Source organism: Myotis daubentonii, chromosome 15 (genome assembly GCF_963259705.1).
Source record: "Myotis daubentonii chromosome 15, mMyoDau2.1, whole genome shotgun sequence".
Classification (NCBI taxonomy): domain Eukaryota; kingdom Metazoa; phylum Chordata; class Mammalia; order Chiroptera; family Vespertilionidae; genus Myotis; species Myotis daubentonii.
Genome location: NC_081854.1, coordinates 5,962,668 through 5,984,367, shown reverse-complemented (window position 1 = coordinate 5,984,367; position 21,700 = coordinate 5,962,668). Strand labels below are relative to the sequence as shown.

Below are 21,700 nucleotides of genomic sequence, written 5' to 3'. Positions count from 1 at the left end.
TTTATGTTGCTGAAGTTATTTCACCTGAACCAATTATAAAGACCCCTACAGATGGCCTCAATCACCATCCTCATGGGCCCAGGGAAGCTAATGCTGTTGTCTAATTTGTTGAAGTAAATTAGGAATATCTGGGTCCTCAGTGTTACTTGTGTCTGTCATGAGTGGCACGTAGGACTGGTTACTGTTCGCCCCCAGTAAACATAATCTTGCAGAGGACCTGCCATTTTCAGGGACAAGCTTTCCCTTGATGCCATTGATGAAGTTATTGAGTGCCTAAGTAACCAATGAAAGAATTGCCAGGCTCACGGCTCTTTCTTTGCAAAATAATGAAGGTTTTTCCCTAAGACTTCTTTAATGTTGGGCATTCAGTTGACTCTATGGGTTAGTTTCTAAGGAGATAAGGGCTCTCCAAGCATGATGACATGAAAAACTTATCTGAGGTCTCAAACATTTTTGCCCTTGGGGGAAGACTATGGTGCAGAAATTAGCTCAGCAGTTTTTGCCAAATACATTGCTGCCCATAATTTCCCAGGAAACACTGTAGTCTCTTTAGTCCTCATGTGAAGCTGGATGCATTGAAACAGAGAGATCCCTCCAAAGAGCATGTAGCTGTGACAACCTCAAATATGTTTTCTAGCAGCTTGAATGTTTTTCTTGTTTTCAAGGAATGCTAAGACATTTGAAGGGAACCTCCTGTCCAGGTCTTGCAGAGGGCCATGTGCCATAATGCCTACTATTGCATGGGTGATGGGCACTGGTTTCAGGACCATTACAGTGAGCGGAAACCGTTTCACTGCAGAAACACTAACCTAATTCCTGTTGGACAAGACTGCAGCCCAGTAGATGGAAATGTCTTCATCTAAACCTGCAACAAGAAATTTTTTTGATTGAAAGACTATAGGACCCGTGTGTACACAGATCTGAGGGACATCTGGGTATGTTTATCTTCTGTGGAGCTGTCATTGTCCTTGATTATAATCAAGATGTTTTGTGTCTTCCTGTAGCTTCTCAGATATTCCCATCAAAGCCATTGGTGCTCTGGTAGCAAAACTAAATGGAAAACAAAGGGTGTCCTGGATCCAGGGCTGTGGCTTTTGTGACCCAGCCAACATTCTTGTTGGCTTGGGTCCGTAGTTGGCAAACTGCGGCTTGCGAGCCACATGTGGCTCTTTGGCCCCTTGAGTGTGGCTCTTCCACAAAATACCACGTGCGGGTGTGCACGTACAGTGCAGTTGAAACTTCGTGGCGCGCGAGGTAAAGTCGGTTTTCGGCCTGGGCGAGTCTGTTTTGAAGAAGTACTGTTGATATTTGGCTCTGTTGACTAATGAGTTTGCCGACCACTGGTTTGGGTGAAAGTACTTCGTTGTTTGTTGCATTTACTGTCAATGAAATGAGACTTGCCCAGAGGGAATAAGAATGTGGATTGAATATAGAGTTGAAAAACTTGCTGTTACAAAATAGGTGAATGTTAATTTCTTTTATCTTGAGCCATTTTATAACAGCTGTAATGAGTAAATTATATGTGGCAAATATACTGTTTTATAAATCTTGACATGTGCGTGAAACTGAAACCATCATCTACTTATATAAAAACCATGGGTGGTGTTTATCACAACATCAGAATCCTGACCAAGCAGAAGGAAGTCAGTCCTGCAGTGGTTGTCTTGGCAACAGCAACGCCCTCCCCCCCAACTGTCACCCAGAGCTTTTTCTGTTGAGGGCAAGGTTTGAGGCAGGAACCTGCCCTCGGAGCCTGAACCCACTGAATCCTGGGTTGCTCTGCCAAGGGCTGTGCCCTCCCCGAGCTGTTTGTCAGAGCTGTTTGGGTATAACATCAAGCCAGAAGCTCGACCAAGGCGAAGGAAGTTTGTCTTGCAGGGGTTTCTTGGCATCAGCAGCACCCTCCCCGGAGCTGTTTCCTGGAGCTATATCCAGTGAGTGCGGGGTTTGAGCCAGGAACCCGCCTTCAGAGCATGGACCCACTGAATCCTGAGTCGTTTTCCCAAGGAATGCACCCTCCCCACCTGTTTCCCCTGTGGCCTGAGGGAAGAACCCACCCTCAGAGCACCAGGAGCACCCAGCAGCAGTCAGTGCTGCGTTGTTGAGGCGAAGGCCATGGCATGGGAGAACTCTGGGCCTGGCTCACCAGGGGGCATGGCTGACCTTCAAACCAGACCCTGACAGTAGAAAGCAGGGAGCCCCATTCCTCACAGAATCTGCTGTTGGATAGCTTGCTGTAAGTGGCCTGCCAGCCAGGAACCCCATTCTCCTGCACCCTGGACCCTAACAGGAGGCAGGAGGTAGCCCCTTTCCTCACGGAATCAACAGGTGGCCAGTTTGCTAATTAATTCCCTTTTAAAAAAAAATATTTTATTGATTATTTAAAGAGAAGAAGGGAGAGAGATAGAGAGTTAGGAACATCGATTAGAGAGAAACATCTATCAGCTGCCTGCTGCACACTCCCCACAGGGGATGTACCCTCAACCAAGGTACACTGGGGGTTAGGGGAGGCCAGGGGATTGTCAAGGGCGGGAACAAAAGGGGACATATGTAATAGTCTATGTAATACTTTAAGCAATAAAACAATAAAATTAAAAAATATATTTTTATATATTTTTATTCATTTCAGAGAGGAAGGTAGAGGGAGAGAGAGATAGAAAAATCAATGATGAGAGCGAATCATTGATCGGCTGCCTCCTGCACACCCCCTCCTGGGGATGAAGCCCGCAACCCAGGCACATGCTCCTGGCTGGAATCGAACCTAGGACCCTTGAGTCCACAGGCAGACACTCCATACAATGAGCCATGCTGGCTAGGGCTCTCATAAGTCTTTTGTGTGTGATCTCATTTGTCTTTTGTTGTCTACCACAGTGTTGACCATCCAACTTTTTTGTTTTTCTTTGAAGATTAGCATCATTTATCACATGCAATGGCTCAAATTGGATTTAAGGGGGAGAATCATTTGTGCATCACAGAAGAAAAATGACTTTATTGATTTTTAAATGTATTTTATTGATTTTATTACAAAGAGGATGGGACAGGGAAAGAGCGTTAGAAACATCGACGAGAGAGAAACAGCTGCCTCCTCCATACGCCCTTCTGGGAATGTGCCTACAACCAAGGTACATGCCCTTGACCAGAATGGAACCTGGGACCCTTCAATCTGCAGGCCCACGCTCTGTCTACTGAGCCAAACGGGTTAGGGTGAAACAGGACCTTATTAATAACACAGTGGACCCGCGGGCATTCTTGCCTTGGAGAAGAGTCTTTGGGGAGGATTTCTCTGCTGGCCTTTGTTACATTTATAGCTAGAAACCCAGTGTTTTCTTACAGCTGCCCATTCCTCACCCAGTTATGCTTGTTTGTGCTTATTGTTGATATTTTGCCAACTACTCAGTTCTAATGGTGATCCTATCTATTCGGATTACAAGCCCACCGATAACCTTCACCTCTCTGGACTTTGCACCTCTGCCTCTTTCAAATGTCTCTCTTTACCTGAAGCTAACGTTGGTCCATGCCTGCAGCACCTTGAAGTGCATACATGTTATTATATTGACGTTGAACATCATGTGCTCTAATACAATTAATTTTTATGTCTTTGAGCAGCTTTCAATTATTCTACACAGACTCACATGGCTAGCATGTAAGGTCTTATTGGAAGCCGTTTGTGAAGGAACAATGAGTAGAGCCTTCCTCTCTTCTTTGTGCCCCATCCTGTGCTTCTGTCCCTCTCTTGTTTTGCTTTTCATCATCAACTGACTTTTGGGGCCACAATATGTATAACAGCAATTTCCTCTGGTTGTTAAAATCTTTCTACGGTATCATGCCTAGTCATGACAGATAAACATTTGTGGTGAAGATATACTGTTTTCATATGACCAACATGTACTTCATCGGTGTTTCCTTTTGTTCAGGTTGCTGCTGTGGAGCAAAGAATGTGGTGGCAGCGGCTGAAGGGAACTTTTTTGTAGTAGTGTCCCACACAAGGAATCCCAAGTTAGCCATGCCTTCCCAGAAGAGCCACCCCTGTGAGAGTTGTGGGCTAGTCTTGGGGAAACATTTTCAACGTGATGGAGGGGCAGGGAACACAACACGGACAGATACTATTGAAGTGTAGGGCATGTGCAAAGCAGTTTTACTTAAGTGTAAAATTTCACCAACAGCATGTGAGAGAGAAGACTTTCCTTAGAGGTGTGGACAGGATCTCACTTGCAAACAGCTGCAATTTCAATGTGTCCCAGAATCGTTTACATGTGAGGAGGTTGGGCAGGGTGTCCTTACTGGGTCAGGACATCTCCACCTGAAGGCTACTCAGACCAGGGACAGTCCAAATGCTATTTTGACACATGGGATGACATTTCAAAGGACAAAAAATTTTTACACCAGAAAACAATGTGAGAAAGACATTACTTGCACCCACACGTTTATTCAGGAAAAGGATTTCGATGTTGGAAGGCAATGTTTTGTGTACTCTGAATGTGGGAAATATTTTACCAAATTTTCTAGCTTTTGTTATCTATAGCGAGGTCACACTGGAGAAAGGCCTTATCAGTGCAGTGAATATGGGAAAGCTTTTCGTAGTAGTAACAGCCTAGGTGATCATGAAGCTTTCCACATTGAAGAAAGGCCTTATGAACACAGTGAATGTGGAAAATCTTTTACCTATAGCAGTGTCCTCCATTATGATCAGAGAGTTCTCACAGCAGAAAGGCCTTATGAGTACAATGAGTGTGGGAAATCTTTTACTAGTAGCAGTAACATTCATTGTCATCAGAGAATCACATTAGAGAAAAGCCTTATTTATGTAGTGAATGTGGGAAAGCTTACACCTGAAGCACTAAACTTTGTCGTCATCAGACAGTGCACAATTGAGAAAGACCTTATCACTGCAGTGAATGTGGCAAATCCTTTACCACTATGTCTCACCTTTACAGTCATCAGAGAGTTCACACTGGAGAAAAGCCTTATAAATGCTGTGAATGTCGGAAATCTTATTCCACTAGGTTCCACCTTCACATTCATCAGAGAGTTCACACAGGAGAAAAACCTTATAAATGCAGTGAATGTAGGAAATGTTTTACCACTATGACCAACCTTCATATTCATTAGAGAGTTCACACAGGAGAAAGCCTTATAAATGCAGTGAAAGGGGGAAATCTTTTACCACTAGGGCCTACCTTCAAAGTCATCAGAGAATTCACACAGGAGAAAAGCCTTATAAATGCAGTGAATGTGGAAAAACTTTCATAAAAACCAGTGCTCTACAAAATCATCAGACAGTTCATACATGAGAAAAGCGTTATAAATGCCGTGAATGTGGAAAATCTTTTGCAGGTCGCAATGGTCTCCAATATCATCAAAGAGTTCATACAGCCCTGACCGGTTTGGCTCAGTGGATAGAGCATCGGCCTGCGGACTCAAGGGTCCCAGGTTCGATTCTGGTCATGAGCATGTACCTTGGTTGCGGGCACATACCCAGTAGGGAGTGTGCAGGATGCAGCTGATTGATGTTTCTCTCTCATCGATGTTTCTAACTCTCTAATCCTCTCCCTTCCTCTCTGTAAAAAATCAATAAAATATATTTTTAATTTAAAAAAAAAAAGAGTTCATACAGGAGAAAAGCCTTATCAATACAAGGAATGTGGGAAATCTTTTATCCGGAGTAGTGCCCTTTGTCGTCATCAGAGAGTTCACACTGTAGAAGAGCCTTATAAATGAATGAATGTGGGAAAACCTTTACAACTAGAAGCCGTCTTTAATATCATCAGAGAGCTCACACTGGAGAAAGCAGTTCTGAGTGTAATTAATGTGAAATATCTCTCAGTCTGATTTGTACCTTAGCTTTGCACAAAAAAGTCCAAATGTGAAAAGGTTCTTAGATGTGTAGGAAATGTAATTTCTTAGATAGGGTTTAACAATTGTATAAGAAAATAAGTGAAGTCTCATTAGTCTTAATTATATCTCATACATTTAATCACCTACTTTATGTAATGTTCCTGTAACTATTTCTGGTGTTCTGTAGGTTTATTTTTATGTTGTAAGTATATATATCTATGTTGCACTTTCTAACATACAGAGATGGCCTACCAGATCTATGTCACTGCATATTTCTGTTGCTGAAGGTATTTCCCCGGATCCACCTACAAGGTCCGTAAAGATGACATCAATCATAATCCTGATGGGCCCAGGGAAGCCAACTCTGTTGTCTAATTTGTTGAAGAAAATTAGCAATGCCTGAGTCCTTAGTTCTTACTTGTTTCCCTGTCATGAGTTGCCACATAGGACTGATTACTGTTGGCTCCAGTACATAATGTTGCAGAAGAAATGCCATTTTGAGGGACACACTTTCCCTACATGCTAATGATGAGTTTATCTATTGAGTGCCAAAGGCATCAATGGGAGGACTGCTAGTTCAAGTCTCTTTCTTTACAAAATAATGAAGGCTTTTTCCTAGGACTTCTTTAATGTTGGGTGTTCTACTGATTCTATGGGATAGTTTATAAGAAGATCTGGTCTCTCCAAGCATAATGATGTGAAAAACTTTTTTTTTTTTTTTTTTTTTTGAATTTAAATGCATTTTATTTTTAGACAACCTACATGACATCTTTTTTTTCTTAAAAACAATGCCTCCACTCCAAATGAATCAAGGTCAAAATAAATGAAGAGCTCAAGATAACATCAGTCCCATTTGTCCTAGTCTTGGTGTGTGGATGAAAAGCAGCAGCCAGTTACGATGACAGGTGATGGAGCCAAACTGCCCAATTTGTTAACATTTTTCCATTTCTAAACCATCCTTAAAGAAAATCATATATGGGGTCACACCATCCTCACGGTAGTCCAGCAGAGCAACCATGCCATCTGGATTCATGTTTTCACCAATAAAGAACTGGTAGTTTTTGAAATTGGCAAGGATGTGCTTGATTTGTTCTGCAGCCCCTGTCATGAAAGGCTTTACTCTTTCTGGTCTCTGTTCTTCAAGCTTCCCTTTGATTGATTTCATGTAATCTTTGATGTACTTCTTGTAGGCTTCTTTTGTGAAGCTGGTTTCCTGCAAGTGATGGTTCATGACAATGTCAACACCAGTGACTACTGTGCTTTCGGTACCTTCGCCCTCAGGGCCTTCAGCGGAGGCATTTCCACCAATAAGCGAGTCATCAATGTTACCCTCTGTCCTACTGACCATCTTCCCCTCTACCTCCAGGCACAGCCCGTCCGCGATCTCCCGGATCTTGTAGATATCGGAGAACATCTCATCATGGCTGATGAGGTCCCGGTAGATGATCATGATGGCGGCTGGAAGGAGACGGAGGCGCTGCCTGAGCAGGAGCACGGAGCTCGGCGCGCGATGTGAAAAACTTTTATGGGGTCTCAAACATTTTTGCCATGGGGGGAAGACTATGCACCAGGAATTAACTCAGCAGTTTTTGCCAAAATTGCGTAGCGGCCCATAATTTTCCAGGAAAAACTGGACTCTCTAGTCCTCATGTGAAGATGAATGCTTTGAGACACAGAGATCACTCCAAAGAGGGTGTAGCTGTGACAACCTTAAGTATGTCTTAAGGTTGGAGTGTGAATTTTCTTTTTATTTTCAAAAGATGATAAGACATTTAAAGGGATTCTTTTCCCTGGTGTTGCAGAGGGCCATGTGCCCTAATGCCTTCAATTCCAGGGTGATGGGCACTGGTTGGAGGACCATCGCAGTGAGGGGAACTCCTTCACTGCAGAAATACTGACCTAATTCCATTAGAAGGAATGGTCTTTATCTGAACCTGCACCCAGAAATTTTTTTGAGGAAAAGAATACATGAGAGGTGTGTATACAGATCTGAGGGACTCCAGGCTTGATTATCTTCTGTGCAGCAGTCATTGTCATTGATTATAATCAAAGCTTTTGGGGCTTCTTGAATCCACTTTGATGTTCCCATCAGAGCCATTGGTGCTCTGGCATCAAAACTAAGAGGAAACCAAAGGATGTCTTTAGGCCAGAGATGTGGCTTTTGTGACCCAGTGAGCATTCCAGTGAGTTTGGATGGAAGTTCTGTTACAAGGTGTGGGACTGAGCCATGGAAAGGGTTACAAAATGTTACAGAATGTGCTAAGAGGAGAAAAGGAAACATGAGAAACTAAATGTGCTGGGAGGGGGGACTGACGTATGGAGAGGGATTGTGTAGAAGGATTGTGTCAGGGTCAGAGACCATGGCAGAAAAATTGCTAGATTGTCTTAGAAAAACAATGTGTTATGATACGCTCCAGCCAGGTGTGACTCTGTTTACCTCCCCTCCGTTCTCATGAACTTTTTATGAACTTCTAATGAAGTGCTTTGTAGTTGTTTTTTTCTTTTTTTCTAACACTGTGTAATTTTGCTATAAAAATCATACTGCACACTTGCTCTCTGCCACATGCTGTGAAATTTCCCAGAGGGGGAAGGTACGGGCTGTGGTCAGCTGGCCAGCTTAATAAAGGCTCTTAAATTTAAATTCTGAGTCGGTGGTCTATCTCGCTGAGCCAACCCATAACATTTGGAGGCCCCAGCGAGATATCCGGCAGGGAGGAGAGGGACTCCTTATTTAGAGCTGGAGGCTCTCCCCCAGCAGGGAGGAGAGGGACCCCCTATTCAAGGCAGGAGGCTCTCCCCCATTTGTCGCCAGGCACTCAGCGAGATACCCCACACCTGTGAAAAATGACTACCAAGGAGGCCTCCAGTCCACCCAAAACTTTCACTTTGGAAACCAAGCCACCTGGACTCTCAAGAGAGGAGAGGACCGGTCGTTAAACTGGATTTGGTATGTCCCACGGAAGGACCTATACGGAGGGCTGGATGCAGTGGTACTCCTGGTCCTGACCCGTGGCCACGGCGGTGGCCGGGGTCCCTGGTTCATGCGGCTGTAGGCTGCACAGGGTTTGTCTGTCTGATATTTGTTGTCTTGGTGTTTGTCAAAATGGGTCAAGGGTTGTCATCGTCTGCTTCTGTGTGCATCCCGCTGCAATGTTTTTTGAACAATTTTTAGGACTTCAAGAAGCGAGCTGAAGGATATGGTCATGATGTTAATACTTTTGATTTGCAGAAATTCTGTGAAAGGGAGTGGCCTACTTTCCAGGTGGATGGCCGGACGTAGGGACTTATGATTTAACCACTGCTTATGGGGTTCACCATGTTGTCTACGGCCGGCCGGGTCACCCCGACCAAATTCGATATATTCAAGTGTGGGTCGATATTTTGACTGAAAAACCAAGGTGGTTACAGAGTTGTCAGAATAAAGAAAAGAAATTGGGACAGAGACAGACAGTCCTCTTGGCCTCAGCCAAGAAGGGCAAAACTCCCCCTGTTCTGCAAGATACGGGTGAGGAGGCACTCCCCAGGGTCAGGCCTCCCCCATATGCTCCTCCCCCCACCGGTCCCACGGTGGCAAATGACCCTGGTCTGAAGCCCCTGCCTTCTCCACAACCAGTTTCCTTTCCTCCGGAAACCCCAGTCCAGGGCCCGGCTCCGTTCTCCCCTCTCACACGAGGCAAGGGACAGCGTATGGAGAGAGAGAAGGAGAGGGGGAGAAGCTGCGGGACACTGCGGCATCCACCAGTCCTGCAGCTCCCATGTTGCCATTAAGGCAAGCAGGCCCTCTAGATTTAGGTCCAGACGGGCAGCCTTTCATGGTTTATATCCCCTTTTCTACCACTGACCTATATAATTGGAAGAACCAGAATCCTTCTTTCTCCCAGAACCCACAGGGGTTGATCTCTCTTTTAGAGTCTGTGTTTTTTACCCGTCAACCTACCTGGGATGATTGTCAACAGTTGATGCAAACTCTTTTCACTTCAGAGGAGAGGGAGAGAGTCAAGGCGGAGGGGAGGAGATTTGTGCTGGGTCCGGATGGGCAGCCTACCTCTGACCAAGACAGATAGAGGCTGTGTTTCCCTCCAGGTGACCTAACTGGGATCCCAATAGTGAGAGGGGAAAGGAGGCTCTCGATCGGTATCGCCAGACTCTATTGGGGGCCATCTGAGCTGCTGCTCGGAGACCCACAAACCTCTCTAAGGTGACAGAGATAGTCCAGGGGCCTAATGAGAGCCCGGCAGCTTTCCTTGAGAGGCTATGCGAGGCCTATCGGGTGTATACCCCCCTTGACCCAGATGCCCCGGAAAATCGGAGGGCTGTCATTGTTGCATTTGTTTCCCAGTCGGCCCCAGATATTAGAAAAAAATTACAGAAGTTAGAAGGCTTTGAGGGGAAATCAATCTCTGAGTTGGTTGAGGTGGCCCAGAAGGTTTTTAACAATTGGGAGGACCCGACGGCAGGTTTAAACCCCCAGATGGCCAAGGTCCTCCTGGCATTAAACGAGGGAAAAGGCCCAAGGGGCCGGAAAAACAATAAAGGCCAAAGAAAGCCCTCCGGGAAAAAAGAAGTCCAACCCCGGCTTGGGAAAAACCAGTGTGCACTTTGCAAAAAGGAAGGACACTGGAGAAGGGAGTGCCCTGAACGTGCGGGGGAGCCGAATCCCGTGCTGGTGGAGGAGGTGGATTAGGGTTGTCAGGGCTCAGCTGGCCCCCAAGAGCCCAGGATAACTCTGACAGTGGGGGGCCAAAAGGTGGACTTCCTTGTGGACACAGGAGCCACCTTCTCTGTCCTGCAACAGCCAGTGGGTCCGGTCTCTAAGGCCAAAATCCCCATCAAAGGGGCAACTGGAAAAGTATAATCCTATCCATGGACTAAAGGTCAGACCAGTGACCTAGGAAACGGCTCAGTGACTCACTCGTTTCTAGTAATGCCAGAGTGCCCGTACCCTTTGCTAGGCCGGGACTTACTGAGTAAATTACGGGCCACAATCTCTTTTGAAGGGCCAGGGCCAGAGGTCAAGTTACAAGACCCAGGGACTGCGGGGATATATCTCCTGACATTGCCCTTACAGGAGGAATATTTACTACATGAGGAGGAGCCTGGGGAAATCTCAGCAGATGCCTATCTCCAACAATTAAGGCAGGCTATCCCGGGAGTTTTGGCGGAGGACAATCTGCCAGGGCTAGCTAAACACCGGCCTCCAATTGTAGTCCAGCTGACCAGCAGTGCCACCCCAGTCAGAGTCCGGCAATATCCAATAAGCCAGAAGGCGAGAGTGGGAATCCGCCAAGCACACTAAGAGGCTGAAAGAGGTTGGAATCTTGATTCCTTGCCAAGCTGCTGGGAACACTCCCCTCTTGCCAGTACAGAAACCAAGGACTGAGGATTTCAGGCTGGTACAGGACTTAAGGGAAGTAAACAAGAGGGTTAAGACTATCTATCCTGCAGAAACCGGTTTGGCTCGGTGGATAGAGCGTCGGCCTGCGGACTGAAAGGTCCCAGGTTCGATTCCAGTCAAGGGCATGTATCTGGGTTGCGGGCACATCCCCAGTAGGAGATGTGCAGGAGGCAGCTGATCGATGTTTCTCTCCCATCGATGTTTCTAATTCTCTGTCTCCCTTCCTCTCTGTAAAAAATCAATAAAATATATTTAAAAAAAAAAAAAAAGACTATCCATCCCACGGTTCCGAACCCTTACACTCTTCTCAGCCTCCTCAAGCCAGAACACCGGTTCTATACTGTTTTAGACCTAAAGGATGCCTTTTTCTCCCTACCCCTGGCAAAGCAGAGTCAACCTATCTTGGCCTTTGAGTGGGTGGACCCGACAGAGGGAGAGTCTGGACAGTTAACTTGGACTAGGTTGCCACAAGGGTTTAAGAACTCACCCACTCTGTTCGATGAGGCCCTAAACCAAGACCTCCGGGAGTTCCGTCAGGACCATCCACGGGTGACTCTGCTCCAATATGTAGACAACCTCCTACTGGCCACGGAGGAGGAACAGGACTGTAGACAGGCCACTCGAGAGTTGCTGACCACTCTAGATTATTTGGGGTATCGGGTCTCAGCCAAAAAGGCTCAGCTATGCACTTATTTGCATATTTGGGTTACAACATAGAAGGGAGTAGGCGAACTTTATCCAGTAGCAGAATAAAGGCCATCTTGTCAATCCCCAGGCCTACCACCAAAAGGCAAGTCCGGGAGTTCCTCGGGGCAGTGGGTTATTGCAGGCTATGGATACTAGGTTTTGCAGAGATTGCAAGGCCATTATACTCTGCAATGGGGGGAAAGGAAGCCACCCTGGTCTGGACAGAAAAGGAAGAAGAGGCTTATAAGAGACTGAAAGAAGCCCTGGTAAGCGCCCCAGCACTCACCCTGCCAGACCTAACCAAACCCTTCCAGCTATATGTAGCTGAGAACAAAGGAGTGGTGAAAGGGGTCCTCATGCAACCCCTAGGACCATGGAAACGCCCTATAGCTTATCTCTCTAAGAGACTTGACCCAGTGGCCTCGGGATGGCCCAACTGCTTGAGAGCCATTGCAGTCACTGCCCTACGGGTAAAGGAAGCCTCAAAGCTAACCTTTGGCCAAAATCTCCAAGTAGTTGCCCCACATACAGTTGATACCTTAATAAGGAGCCCCCCCCCCCCCGGAGAGATGGATGTCCAACGCCCGCATTACCCAGTACCAGGTGTTGCTGCTAGACCCACCAGGAGTCAGCTTCCTGAAAACAGCTGCCTTGAACCCAGCCACACTCCACCCTGACGAGCAGGCAGAGGCCCCTTTGCATGACTGCGAGGAGACATTGACTGCCCTCACTTCCCTCCAAGAGGACCTCGTGGATCAGCCCCTGCAGAATCTGGATGAGACCCTCTACAAGGATGGGAGCAGCTCCCTAGAAGGAGGTACCCGGTATGCGGGGGCGGCAGTGGTGACACAAAAGGAGATTCTCTGGGCACAGGCCTTAGGACGAGGCACCTCAGCCCAAAAGGCAGAACTAATAGCACTCACTCAGGCCCTCCGGTGGGGAAAAGGAAAAAGAGTGAACATTTTCACAGACAGTCGGTATGCTTTTGCCACAGTACATGTGCATGGGGCCCTATATCAGGAAAGAGGTCTCCTGACATCAGGAGGAAAGGACATTAAAAACGCTTCTGAAATACTTAACCTCCTGGCAGTTATCTGGGGGCCAAAGGAAGTGGCGGTAATTCATGGCCGCGGGCACCAGAAGGGAAATAGTCCCGAAGCACAGGGAAATCGATTTGCAGACCAAACCTCCAAGGAAGTGGCTAAAAGACCAGTAGGGCCCCTAGAGGTTCTGGTAGCCCTGCCAGCACGAAGGCTCCCAGAGAAGCCTACTTATCTACTGGAGGAGCAGAGGCTAGCTGAGAAACTAAGGGCCCGGGAAGGAGAGGCTGGATGGCTAATTCTGCCAGATGGGAGGCCTGTAGTACCAGAAGCCCTGGGGCAGACCATTGCTTCCCAGACCCACCAAAGCACCCACCTTGGGGGAACGAAGCTATCAGAACTACTGGGAAGAGAATTTTACATCCCAGGGCTCCAGAAAATATCCCAAGACTTGGCCAGAAGGTGCCAAGTATGTGCTCAGGTGAACCAAGGGCCCCCTCTTGTGGCCGTGCTGGGGCAGCGATTCCGAGGTCAGAACCCCGGAGAACACTGGGAAGTGGACTTCACTGAGATACCAGGAGGACTAGGAGGATATAAGTACCTGCTGGTTTTTGTTGATACCTTCTCTGGATGGCCTGAGGCATACCCAACCAAGGCAGAGACAGCACAGGTAGTAGTTAGGAAACTCCTCACTGAAATTGTCCCCCGGTTTGGCCTACCACTATACATAGGGTCCGGCAATGGTCCAGCGTTTATCGCCAAAGTTACACAATCCATAGTTAAGGCCCTGAGAGTAACTTGGAAATTACATTGTGTTTATAGACCACAGAGTTCTGGACAGGTAGAAAGGCAATTTCTTCCTCCCTTAGGTGGGGAAGAAGAGGTGGAGGCCTGCCAAACATAACTTCAAAAGAGGTGAGTCCTTTTATGTACAGGGTTTAATTAGCAAGTGCTTCTCATAAATTGTGAAAGGCCACAGCAAAGAAAATGAAAGACCTTCTCTTGTCCTTACAAATATCTGCTCCACATTTAGAACCCAAGGCTTTATTGACCTGAAGCTTAACTACTTCTAGAAGACCAAAAAAAGGGACACAGCAATGGGGGCATTCTGTTAAGGAGGATGTGAATAATGGGTCGGAGGGAAATAGACCAGTCATAGAATTTTCTCCTCAACTGATGCTTTAAAGAAGTGGAGGGACACTGTTTTAATTACAGTGGAGACCTCTGGGAGTAATTTAAACCATAGTGAAATAACACAGGGAGTCTTCCCTTTCTATACCCTGGGGTCATTGTCTTGCAGATATGGTTCCACCCTCTTTCCTGGGTTTACAGGAAGGCCCCCAGGTGTCAATGATCTGTTCTGTGGCCAGAGATAAAGACCTTCCCCTCCCCACTGCAACCCAACCCCCAGGCAATGCATTGTTCACAGTTTTTATGGCCCAACACGCCTTGCAAGACCAGTTTCCTCCTCAGTATGATTGTCTGTTTTTTGACATTAGCTTTGTATAATGGATTCCATGGAGGCAGGATAGACCCAGTGAGACTTGAGCAACCTCTGAAAGCTACATTTGACCTGATGGAGACACATGACAAAGGTCATGACTGAAGAAACAATGCCTGCCATTCTGAAAGAGCAGGTCCTGAAGAAAGATATGCAAAACCAGCCACGCATGTGCACGAGAAACAAAGTGGTCCCAGACATCACCTCCACTGATGGCGCTACGGGACACTTAGTGTACTTGGTGTGTTCTTGGACTATTTGATCCTAAATCCAGTCCTGGAGTCAACTGAGAAATAGGAGATCTTGGCTTTTGAACGGATAAACTACATTACCCAGAAGTCCATGCAAGGAATGCCACCAGGCTGGGCCAATGGAGGCTCAGAAAAGGCATTTCCGTTTAGCCGCTTCTGTAGGGCGGGAGCAGGAATCCTTGTGGCGGGATTTTTGTCCTCAAGTTTTTGTCTCCAGCGGTCAGGTTTCCCTAGTCGGTAGACCCACGGAGAAGGCCTGAGAGTGGTGCTCCCCGCCTCACAGCCAATGGTGGGAGCCTCCAGTGGTGCTCACAGCTCCCACGTGGGATTGAAGCTCGGAGTCACCACCCGGACCCACGCCAGGGCCGGGACAGGGACCGCCATTCCTGCAGCGGCTTCTACTCCCGCCCCGCTCAGCCCACAGAGGGCAATGGCGGCGCCCCCGCTGAGGAGACGGGCTGAGGTGAGTTGAGTCCCCCGGGCCCTCACCGCCTCCTCACACAGACACCACAGCCAGGGGAGGGCGCCTGTCCCGTCCTGCAGCTCAGTCCCGCGTGGAGGACCGTGAGGAAGGTGGAGGGGAGAGAGGAGTGTTGTGGCTTCTGAGGACACAGCAAGTGCAGGGCAGAGAGGACGGGGGTGACTTGCATCTGCAGGTCCCTGAGGATGTGGCTGTGAGTATTGACGGGAAGATTAGAGGCTGCGGGGAGGACGGCACAGACTCATTCGGGCTTTCCCGGCTGTGGGGTCCATCCGGGGCCTGGGGTGGTCCTGGATCCGGCTGTCTACACGCCATATGCCAAGTTCATGGGTGAGTCCAGCGAGATCCAGTGGCATTGGAGCTGGAAGGGGGGGGGGGGGAGCTGAGGGAGTGAACCTGGGGTCTGAACATGGGAAGGGGATAAACATTATCCAGTGGTGTGCACATCTGGAGGAAGTGTGAGCTGATGGTCCCGGACCTGGTGTGGGGACTCAAAGGTGAAGCATAAACCCACGCCTGGCTTTGTCTTGGCGGCAGGATCTAGGAGACTGCAGTGGTGTTGCTTGGGAGGAAGGCTGGGGCCCTGCAGGCATCGCCCAGACCTTAAATGGCATTGCCCTCTACCTTCCCCTCCCCCAATCCTTCCCACCCAACCCAGCTGCTCTACTGAGGGCCACTGAGTAATGGGAAGGTGATAATAGAGCAGCCTGCACTGGCATTAGGGCCTCCTGTCCACATTAACCACGTGCCCTGGAGGACATTGAGGGTGGGGAAGATGTGTAAGGAGTAGGATGGCAGGTTCTCAGAAAGGCAGCCCTGGTTTCAGTTGTCTTAATTTTCACAGGTTGGCGTGACCTTTGAGGACATTGCCCTGTACTTCTCCAGGAAGGAATGGAGCCTCCTTGATGAGGGTCAGAGACAGCTGTACCTGAATGTGATGCTGGACAACTTTGAACTTATATCCTCGCTGGGTAAGACCCTCATTCTCACAGTGACCTTGACTTGGCTTTGCCATTTTCCAGGCCCCATCCTCCAGGGTGTGCTCTGTCCTCCCATGTAGACTTGGTACTGCTTGTTTTTCCAGTTTCTTAGGTAGTTGCTGTCCTGGGGAGGGTTGGTCTGTTTCCACTGCTCTTTCTATTCCTGAAGTTCCAATACTCCCGCTGTTACTGTTCTAAATTCACAGGGAAGGACTTGTGGTTGGTAGTGTTGCAGGAAGCCTAAGGGATTCTACCTTGCTTACTAAGAAAAGAATTATCTATATTCCTATTGGTCATATATATATTTTTTTTCTGAAGAATTGTCTGTACATCTTATTCTGCTTATTAACTGTATTTTTTGGTTAAAGATTCTTTTGATTATCTTGTATATTTTATGTATTAACTAGAAGCCTGGTGGATGCATTCATGCACTGGTGAGGGCAGTTGGGCTGTCCTGAGCCGTCTAGCAATCCGCAATTCCAGGACCCATTGGGGGTTGTTGGACTGCTGATTTTGGCCCGATCCCCGCTGGCCAGACCGAGGGACCCCACCAGTGCACGAATCTGTGCATTGGGCCTCAATATGCATATAAGATCATTGGTTAATCTCTAACAGCTCTCCCCTCCCCCTTCTTCCCTCTGACATTCATCAGTCTGTTCCATGTTTCCATGCATGTGCTTTGAGTGTCTGCTCCCTGGTTGTCAGTGCGCATCATACCTATCGGTTGAATGGTTGGGCAGTTGCTTAGGCTTTTATATATATACTAGATGTCCAGTGCACAAAAAATTTGTGCACTGGGGGGGGGTGTCCCTCAGCCCCATTTGTGCCCTCTTACAGTCTGGGACCCCTCGGGAGATAATGACATGCTGGCTTAGGCCTGCTCCCGGATGTCAGAGGTCAGGCCCAATCCCTAGGTGCAGCCCCTGGTCAGGCTCAGTGCAGGGCCGATTGGAGTGTTGGGGCGCCGCACCCTGTCACACTCAAGGCAGGGTCAATGGGGAGGTTGCCGCGCCACTCCCAGTCACACACAGAGTGGGGCCTATCAGGGGGTTGGGGCACCGCCCCCTGTCACGCACAGAGCAGGGCCCATCAGGGGGGTTGGGGTGCCGCCCCCTGTCACCCACAGAGCAGGACTGATCAGGGGGTTGGGGAGCTCCCCCCTATCCCCTATCAGGAACAGAGCAGGGCCGATCAGGGGGTTGGGCTTCTTCTCCTGTCACAAACAGAGCAGGGCGGATAGGGAGATTTTTGCCCCGCCCCCTGTCACACGCAGAGCCGCAGGACGATCTGGGGGTTTGGGCTCTGCCCCCTGTCACGCTGCTCCAGGGGCCAGGAGGCCTCGTGGCTCTGCTGATTCCGGTGTTGGGAGGCATATTACCCTTTTACTATATAGGATAGAGGCCTGGTGCATGGGTGGGGCCGGCTGGTTTGCCCTGAAGGGTGTCTTGGATCAGGGTGGGGGTCCCACTTGGGTGCCTGGGCAGCCTGGATGAGGGGATGATGGCTGTTTGCCGCTGGTCACACCCCCTTCAGGGTGGGGGTCCCCACTGGGGTGTCTGGCCAGTCTGGGTGAGGGGCTGAGAGCCATTTTCAGGCTGGCGGGCGACTGAAGCTCCAAACCTCTTCTTTTTTTCTTTTTTCTTTTTTTATTCTTGGATTTATTTACCTTGTACAGCTGTCACTGGAACGGAGAGCTGGCTTTCTCTCTGAGGCTTGGCTCCAGCTCTGAGACCTCGGCTGCTAAAAGCAGGGTATATGGTTTGTTTGGGTTCTATAATTGAAACACCGTTTCAACTCCAGCTCTGAGGCCCGGCTGGCTGAAAGCAGGTTTCCGGGGTTTTTTTTTAGCTTCTATAATCGCAACAATGTTTCTTAAACTGAAAGCTCATAGGCCGGCAGCGGCAGGCGAGGAACATTGGCTTCCTCCATCACTGAAGCAAGCAAGCCTCCTGTTCGCTTCAAGCTGTCTGGCTGCCGGCCGCCATCTTGGTTGGCAGTTAATTTGCATATCTCGCTGATTAGTCAATGGGAAGCATGTCGGAGCTACGGTTAATTACCATGTTTCTCTATTATTATATAGGATAGGATGCTTATTACATACAGAACACATATATTTGCATGTGCTTAATTGTGCTTCTCAGATATTCCTCTCCCAGGCCTACTTTTCTACGAAGTCCATAATTTTGGAAACAGTGCATTCAGCAGTCTAATGCAACCGTTTTTCCAGCAAGCTCAGATGCTTGTTACCAGTGCTTGGCAATAAAGTATTTATTTTTATTATTATTTTTTAAATATATTTTTATTGATTTTTTACAGAGAGGAAGGGAGAGAAATAGACAGTTAGAAACATCGATCAGCTGCCTCCTGCACATCCCCTACCGGCGATGTGCCCGCAACCCAAGTACATACCCCTGACCGGAATCGAACCTGGGACCTTTCAGTCCGCAGGCCGACGCTCTATCCACTGAGCCAAACCGGTTTTGGCGGCAATAAAGTATTTTTAAAAATATATATATTTTATTGATTTTTTTACAGAGAGGAAGGGAGAGGGAAAGAGAGTTAGAAACATCAATGAGAAAGAAACATTGATCAGTTGCCTCCTGCACACTCCCCACTGGGGATGTGCCCACAACCAAGGTACATACCCTTGACCAGAATTGAACCTGGGACCCTTCAGTCTGCATGCCGATGCTCTATCCACTGAGCCAAACCGGTTACGGCCGCAATAAAGTATTTTTTTTTTTTTTTTTTTTTTACTAAATCTTTATTGTTCAGATTATTACATTTGTTCCTCTTTTTTTCCCCCCCATAGCTCCACCCCACCCAGTTCCCACCCCACCCTCTGCCCTTACCCCGCCACTGTCCTCATCCATAGGTGCACAATTTTTGTCCAGTCTCTTCCCGCATCTCCCAGGTGTTAATTTTGTATCTTGCTACATTGCTGAATGCATTTATTATATTTAGTAGTTTTTGATGGAGATTTTTGAGTTTTCCATATACAATATTATATCATCTGCTAATAATGACAGTTTTACTTCTTTTCCAATTTGGATGCCTTTCATTTCTTCTTGTCTGATCGCTATGGTTAGCACTTCCAGTCTTATATCAAACAGGAGTGGTGCAAGTGGGCATCCCTCTCTTGTTCCTGTTCTTAGGGAAAGTGGTTTTAGTTTTTGCCCCTTGAGTGTGGTACTGGCTGTAGTTTTGTCACATAAGGCTTTTCTTATGTTGAGGTATGATCCCTGTACTCTCACTTTGCTGAGAGTTTTTCTGAAGCAAGGGTGTTGGATTTTGTCAAATTCTTTTTCTGCATCAATTGAAATGATTTTGATATTTGTCTCTCATTTTATTTTTTTTGTTTTTTCAAAAATATATTTTATTTATTTTTAGTTTTTTATCATAATATTTTATTGATTTTTTACAGAGAGGAAGGGAGACAGATAGAGTTAGAAACATTGATCAGCTGCCTCCTGCACACCTCCTACTGGAGATGTGCCCGCAACCAAGGTACATGCCCTTGACTGGAATCAAACCTGGGACCTTTCAGTCTGCAGGCCGACACTCTATCCACTGAGCCAAACTGGTTACAGCTAAAATATATTTCATTGATTTTTTTTTTACAGAGAGGAAGGCAGAGGGATAGAGAGAGTCAGAAACATCGATGAGAGGGAAACAGCAATCAGCTGCCTTCTGCACACAGCCTACTGGATATGTGCCCACTACCAAGGTACATGTCCTTGACCGGAATCGAATCTGAAAGACCCTTGAGTCCGCAGCCCGATGCTCTATCCACTGAGCCAAACCGGTTAGGGCTTAAAATATATTTTATTGATCTTTTTTACAGAGAGGAAGGCAGAGGGATAGAGAGAGTTAGAAACATCGATGAGAGAGAAACAGCGATCAGCTGACTCCTGCACACCCTCAACTGGGCATGTGCATGTGCCTGCAACCAAGGTACATGCTCTCAACTGGAATCGAACCTGAGACCCTTCAGTCTGCAGGCCGATGCTCTATCTACTGAGCCAAACCAGTCTGGGTTCTCATTTTGTTTTTATGATGTATCATATTTATTCGTTTGCAATACAGTACCATCCTTTCATTTACAAATTAAATCCCACTTGGTCATGGTATATGATCTTTCTAATGAAATGCTGGATCTGATTTGCTGGAATAATGTTGAGGATTTTATTGTAGGTAGGGGTCACTTCGACTACAGTGGGAGAGCTGCTGTGAAGAAGACACCCCTATGGTGCAGGATTTGCTTCAGTGGGGCTTTGGTGCTCAGTGAATCTGCCCCTGGAGTGTGTGGCTTATGGATGTTAAGAGTTGTAAGCTGGCCAAAACCCGTTTGGCTTGGTGGATGGAGTGTGCGCCTGAGGACTGCAGGGTCCCAGGTTCGATTCCAGTCAAGGGCATGTACCTTGGTTGTGAGCATATCCTCAGTAGGAGGTGTGCAGGAGGCAGCTGATCGATGTTTCTCTTTTATCGATGTTTCTAACTCTCTATCCCTCTCCCTTCCACTCTGTAAAAAATCAATAGAAATATATTTTTTAAAAACAGAGTTGAAAGCTGCTATGGTATGACACTGACCACTGGATACGCTGGCTCTTGGTTTTCCAGGGAGGTGTAAAATCAGCCACGGCCTGAAGACACCCAGCTGGATCTACAGAGAGATTTGTAGATTCTCCTCTTTGTATCGGGTTTGGAAATGCCCTGATGAGGCCCAGCCTTGAATTATGGGAGGCTAGTGCTGCTGCCCCATCTTGGGCCTTTTATTGATAGGTTTGCGGCTCCCAGACCCAACTGCGACTTTTTTGACAGGATTTAGCCCAACAGGACAGGCCATTCATATAGAGAAGGTGCTGCACATAGCTTGGGTGGGGTTTTAAACTGGATAAAGTGAGGTCTCAAGGAATTCCCACGGTGAAGCAAACTGAAATGGTTGTCCATCAGACTTGCGACCTGGGATGTCCCAACATAGCTATAATGACCTCTGTGAGCTCCTTTGTCTGGGAGAAAGCCGCCCCTTAGTTCCTGCCCTGATGCCAGTCTGTGCAGTTTCTCATATAAGTCTTCATCCGCCCCTCCCCCCCCAGGACCTTCTGGAGGTCAGAGGAATCGGTTGCTTGTAAGTTCAGTATTCTTGTTTTGTAACATCAACCTCTCTAATGAACTTGGGGTTCCTTGGGTCAAGTGTAACCTCTTAGGTTTCAGTTCTTTTTCTGAATTTCGTTGAGGCTTGTTTTTGTTTGTTTGTTTGTTCGTTTGTTTTTCTTTAGTCTAGATGAAGGTGTACCAATTTTTGTATTTGAGAAAAGTACCTGTTAGGTATTTTATTTTGTCTTATGCCCCTTTTATATTTATGCTTGTTCGTTCAAATATTTCTTGCGTCATTTCTTTGCACCCTTTTGGTTTACTTTCTTGTTTTGTTTATAGATTCCTGAGATGGAAGGTTAGGTTTTTTGAGATATTTTTTTTATAATGTAGGCATTTTTCCCTATAAAATTTCCTCTTAGAATTGAATTTTCTG

General features: G+C 47.2%; 2 protein-coding genes across 3 annotated transcripts in view; one reads left to right on the top strand and one right to left on the bottom strand.

Moving 5' to 3' along the window:
- Positions 1-6,617: 6,617 nt before the first annotated feature.
- LOC132216552 (translationally-controlled tumor protein) lies at positions 6,618-7,357 on the bottom strand. Its single transcript, XM_059665825.1, has one exon. It carries the CDS (start codon positions 7,283-7,285, stop codon positions 6,767-6,769), a length of 519 nt encoding a protein of 172 aa, XP_059521808.1. The 5' UTR covers positions 7,286-7,357; the 3' UTR covers positions 6,618-6,766.
- A 7,549-nt stretch (positions 7,358-14,906) lies between these two features.
- The window catches only part of LOC132216081 (oocyte zinc finger protein XlCOF6-like), a 128,737-nt gene continuing 121,943 nt past the window's right edge, over positions 14,907-21,700 (top strand). For both annotated transcript variants that reach the window (XM_059665141.1, XM_059665140.1), the window contains exons 1-2: positions 14,907-15,172; positions 16,035-16,161. In XM_059665141.1, the coding sequence (XP_059521124.1) occupies positions 14,996-15,172; positions 16,035-16,161 (304 nt within the window). In that variant the 5' untranslated portion in view covers positions 14,907-14,995. The remainder of the gene's footprint in view (positions 15,173-16,034; positions 16,162-21,700) is intronic.

Excerpts from the sequence above, each read along its gene's own strand:
- LOC132216552 (XM_059665825.1), bottom strand. The coding sequence starts at position 7,285 with ATGATCATCTACCGGGACCTCATCAGCCATGATGAGATGTTCTCCGAT.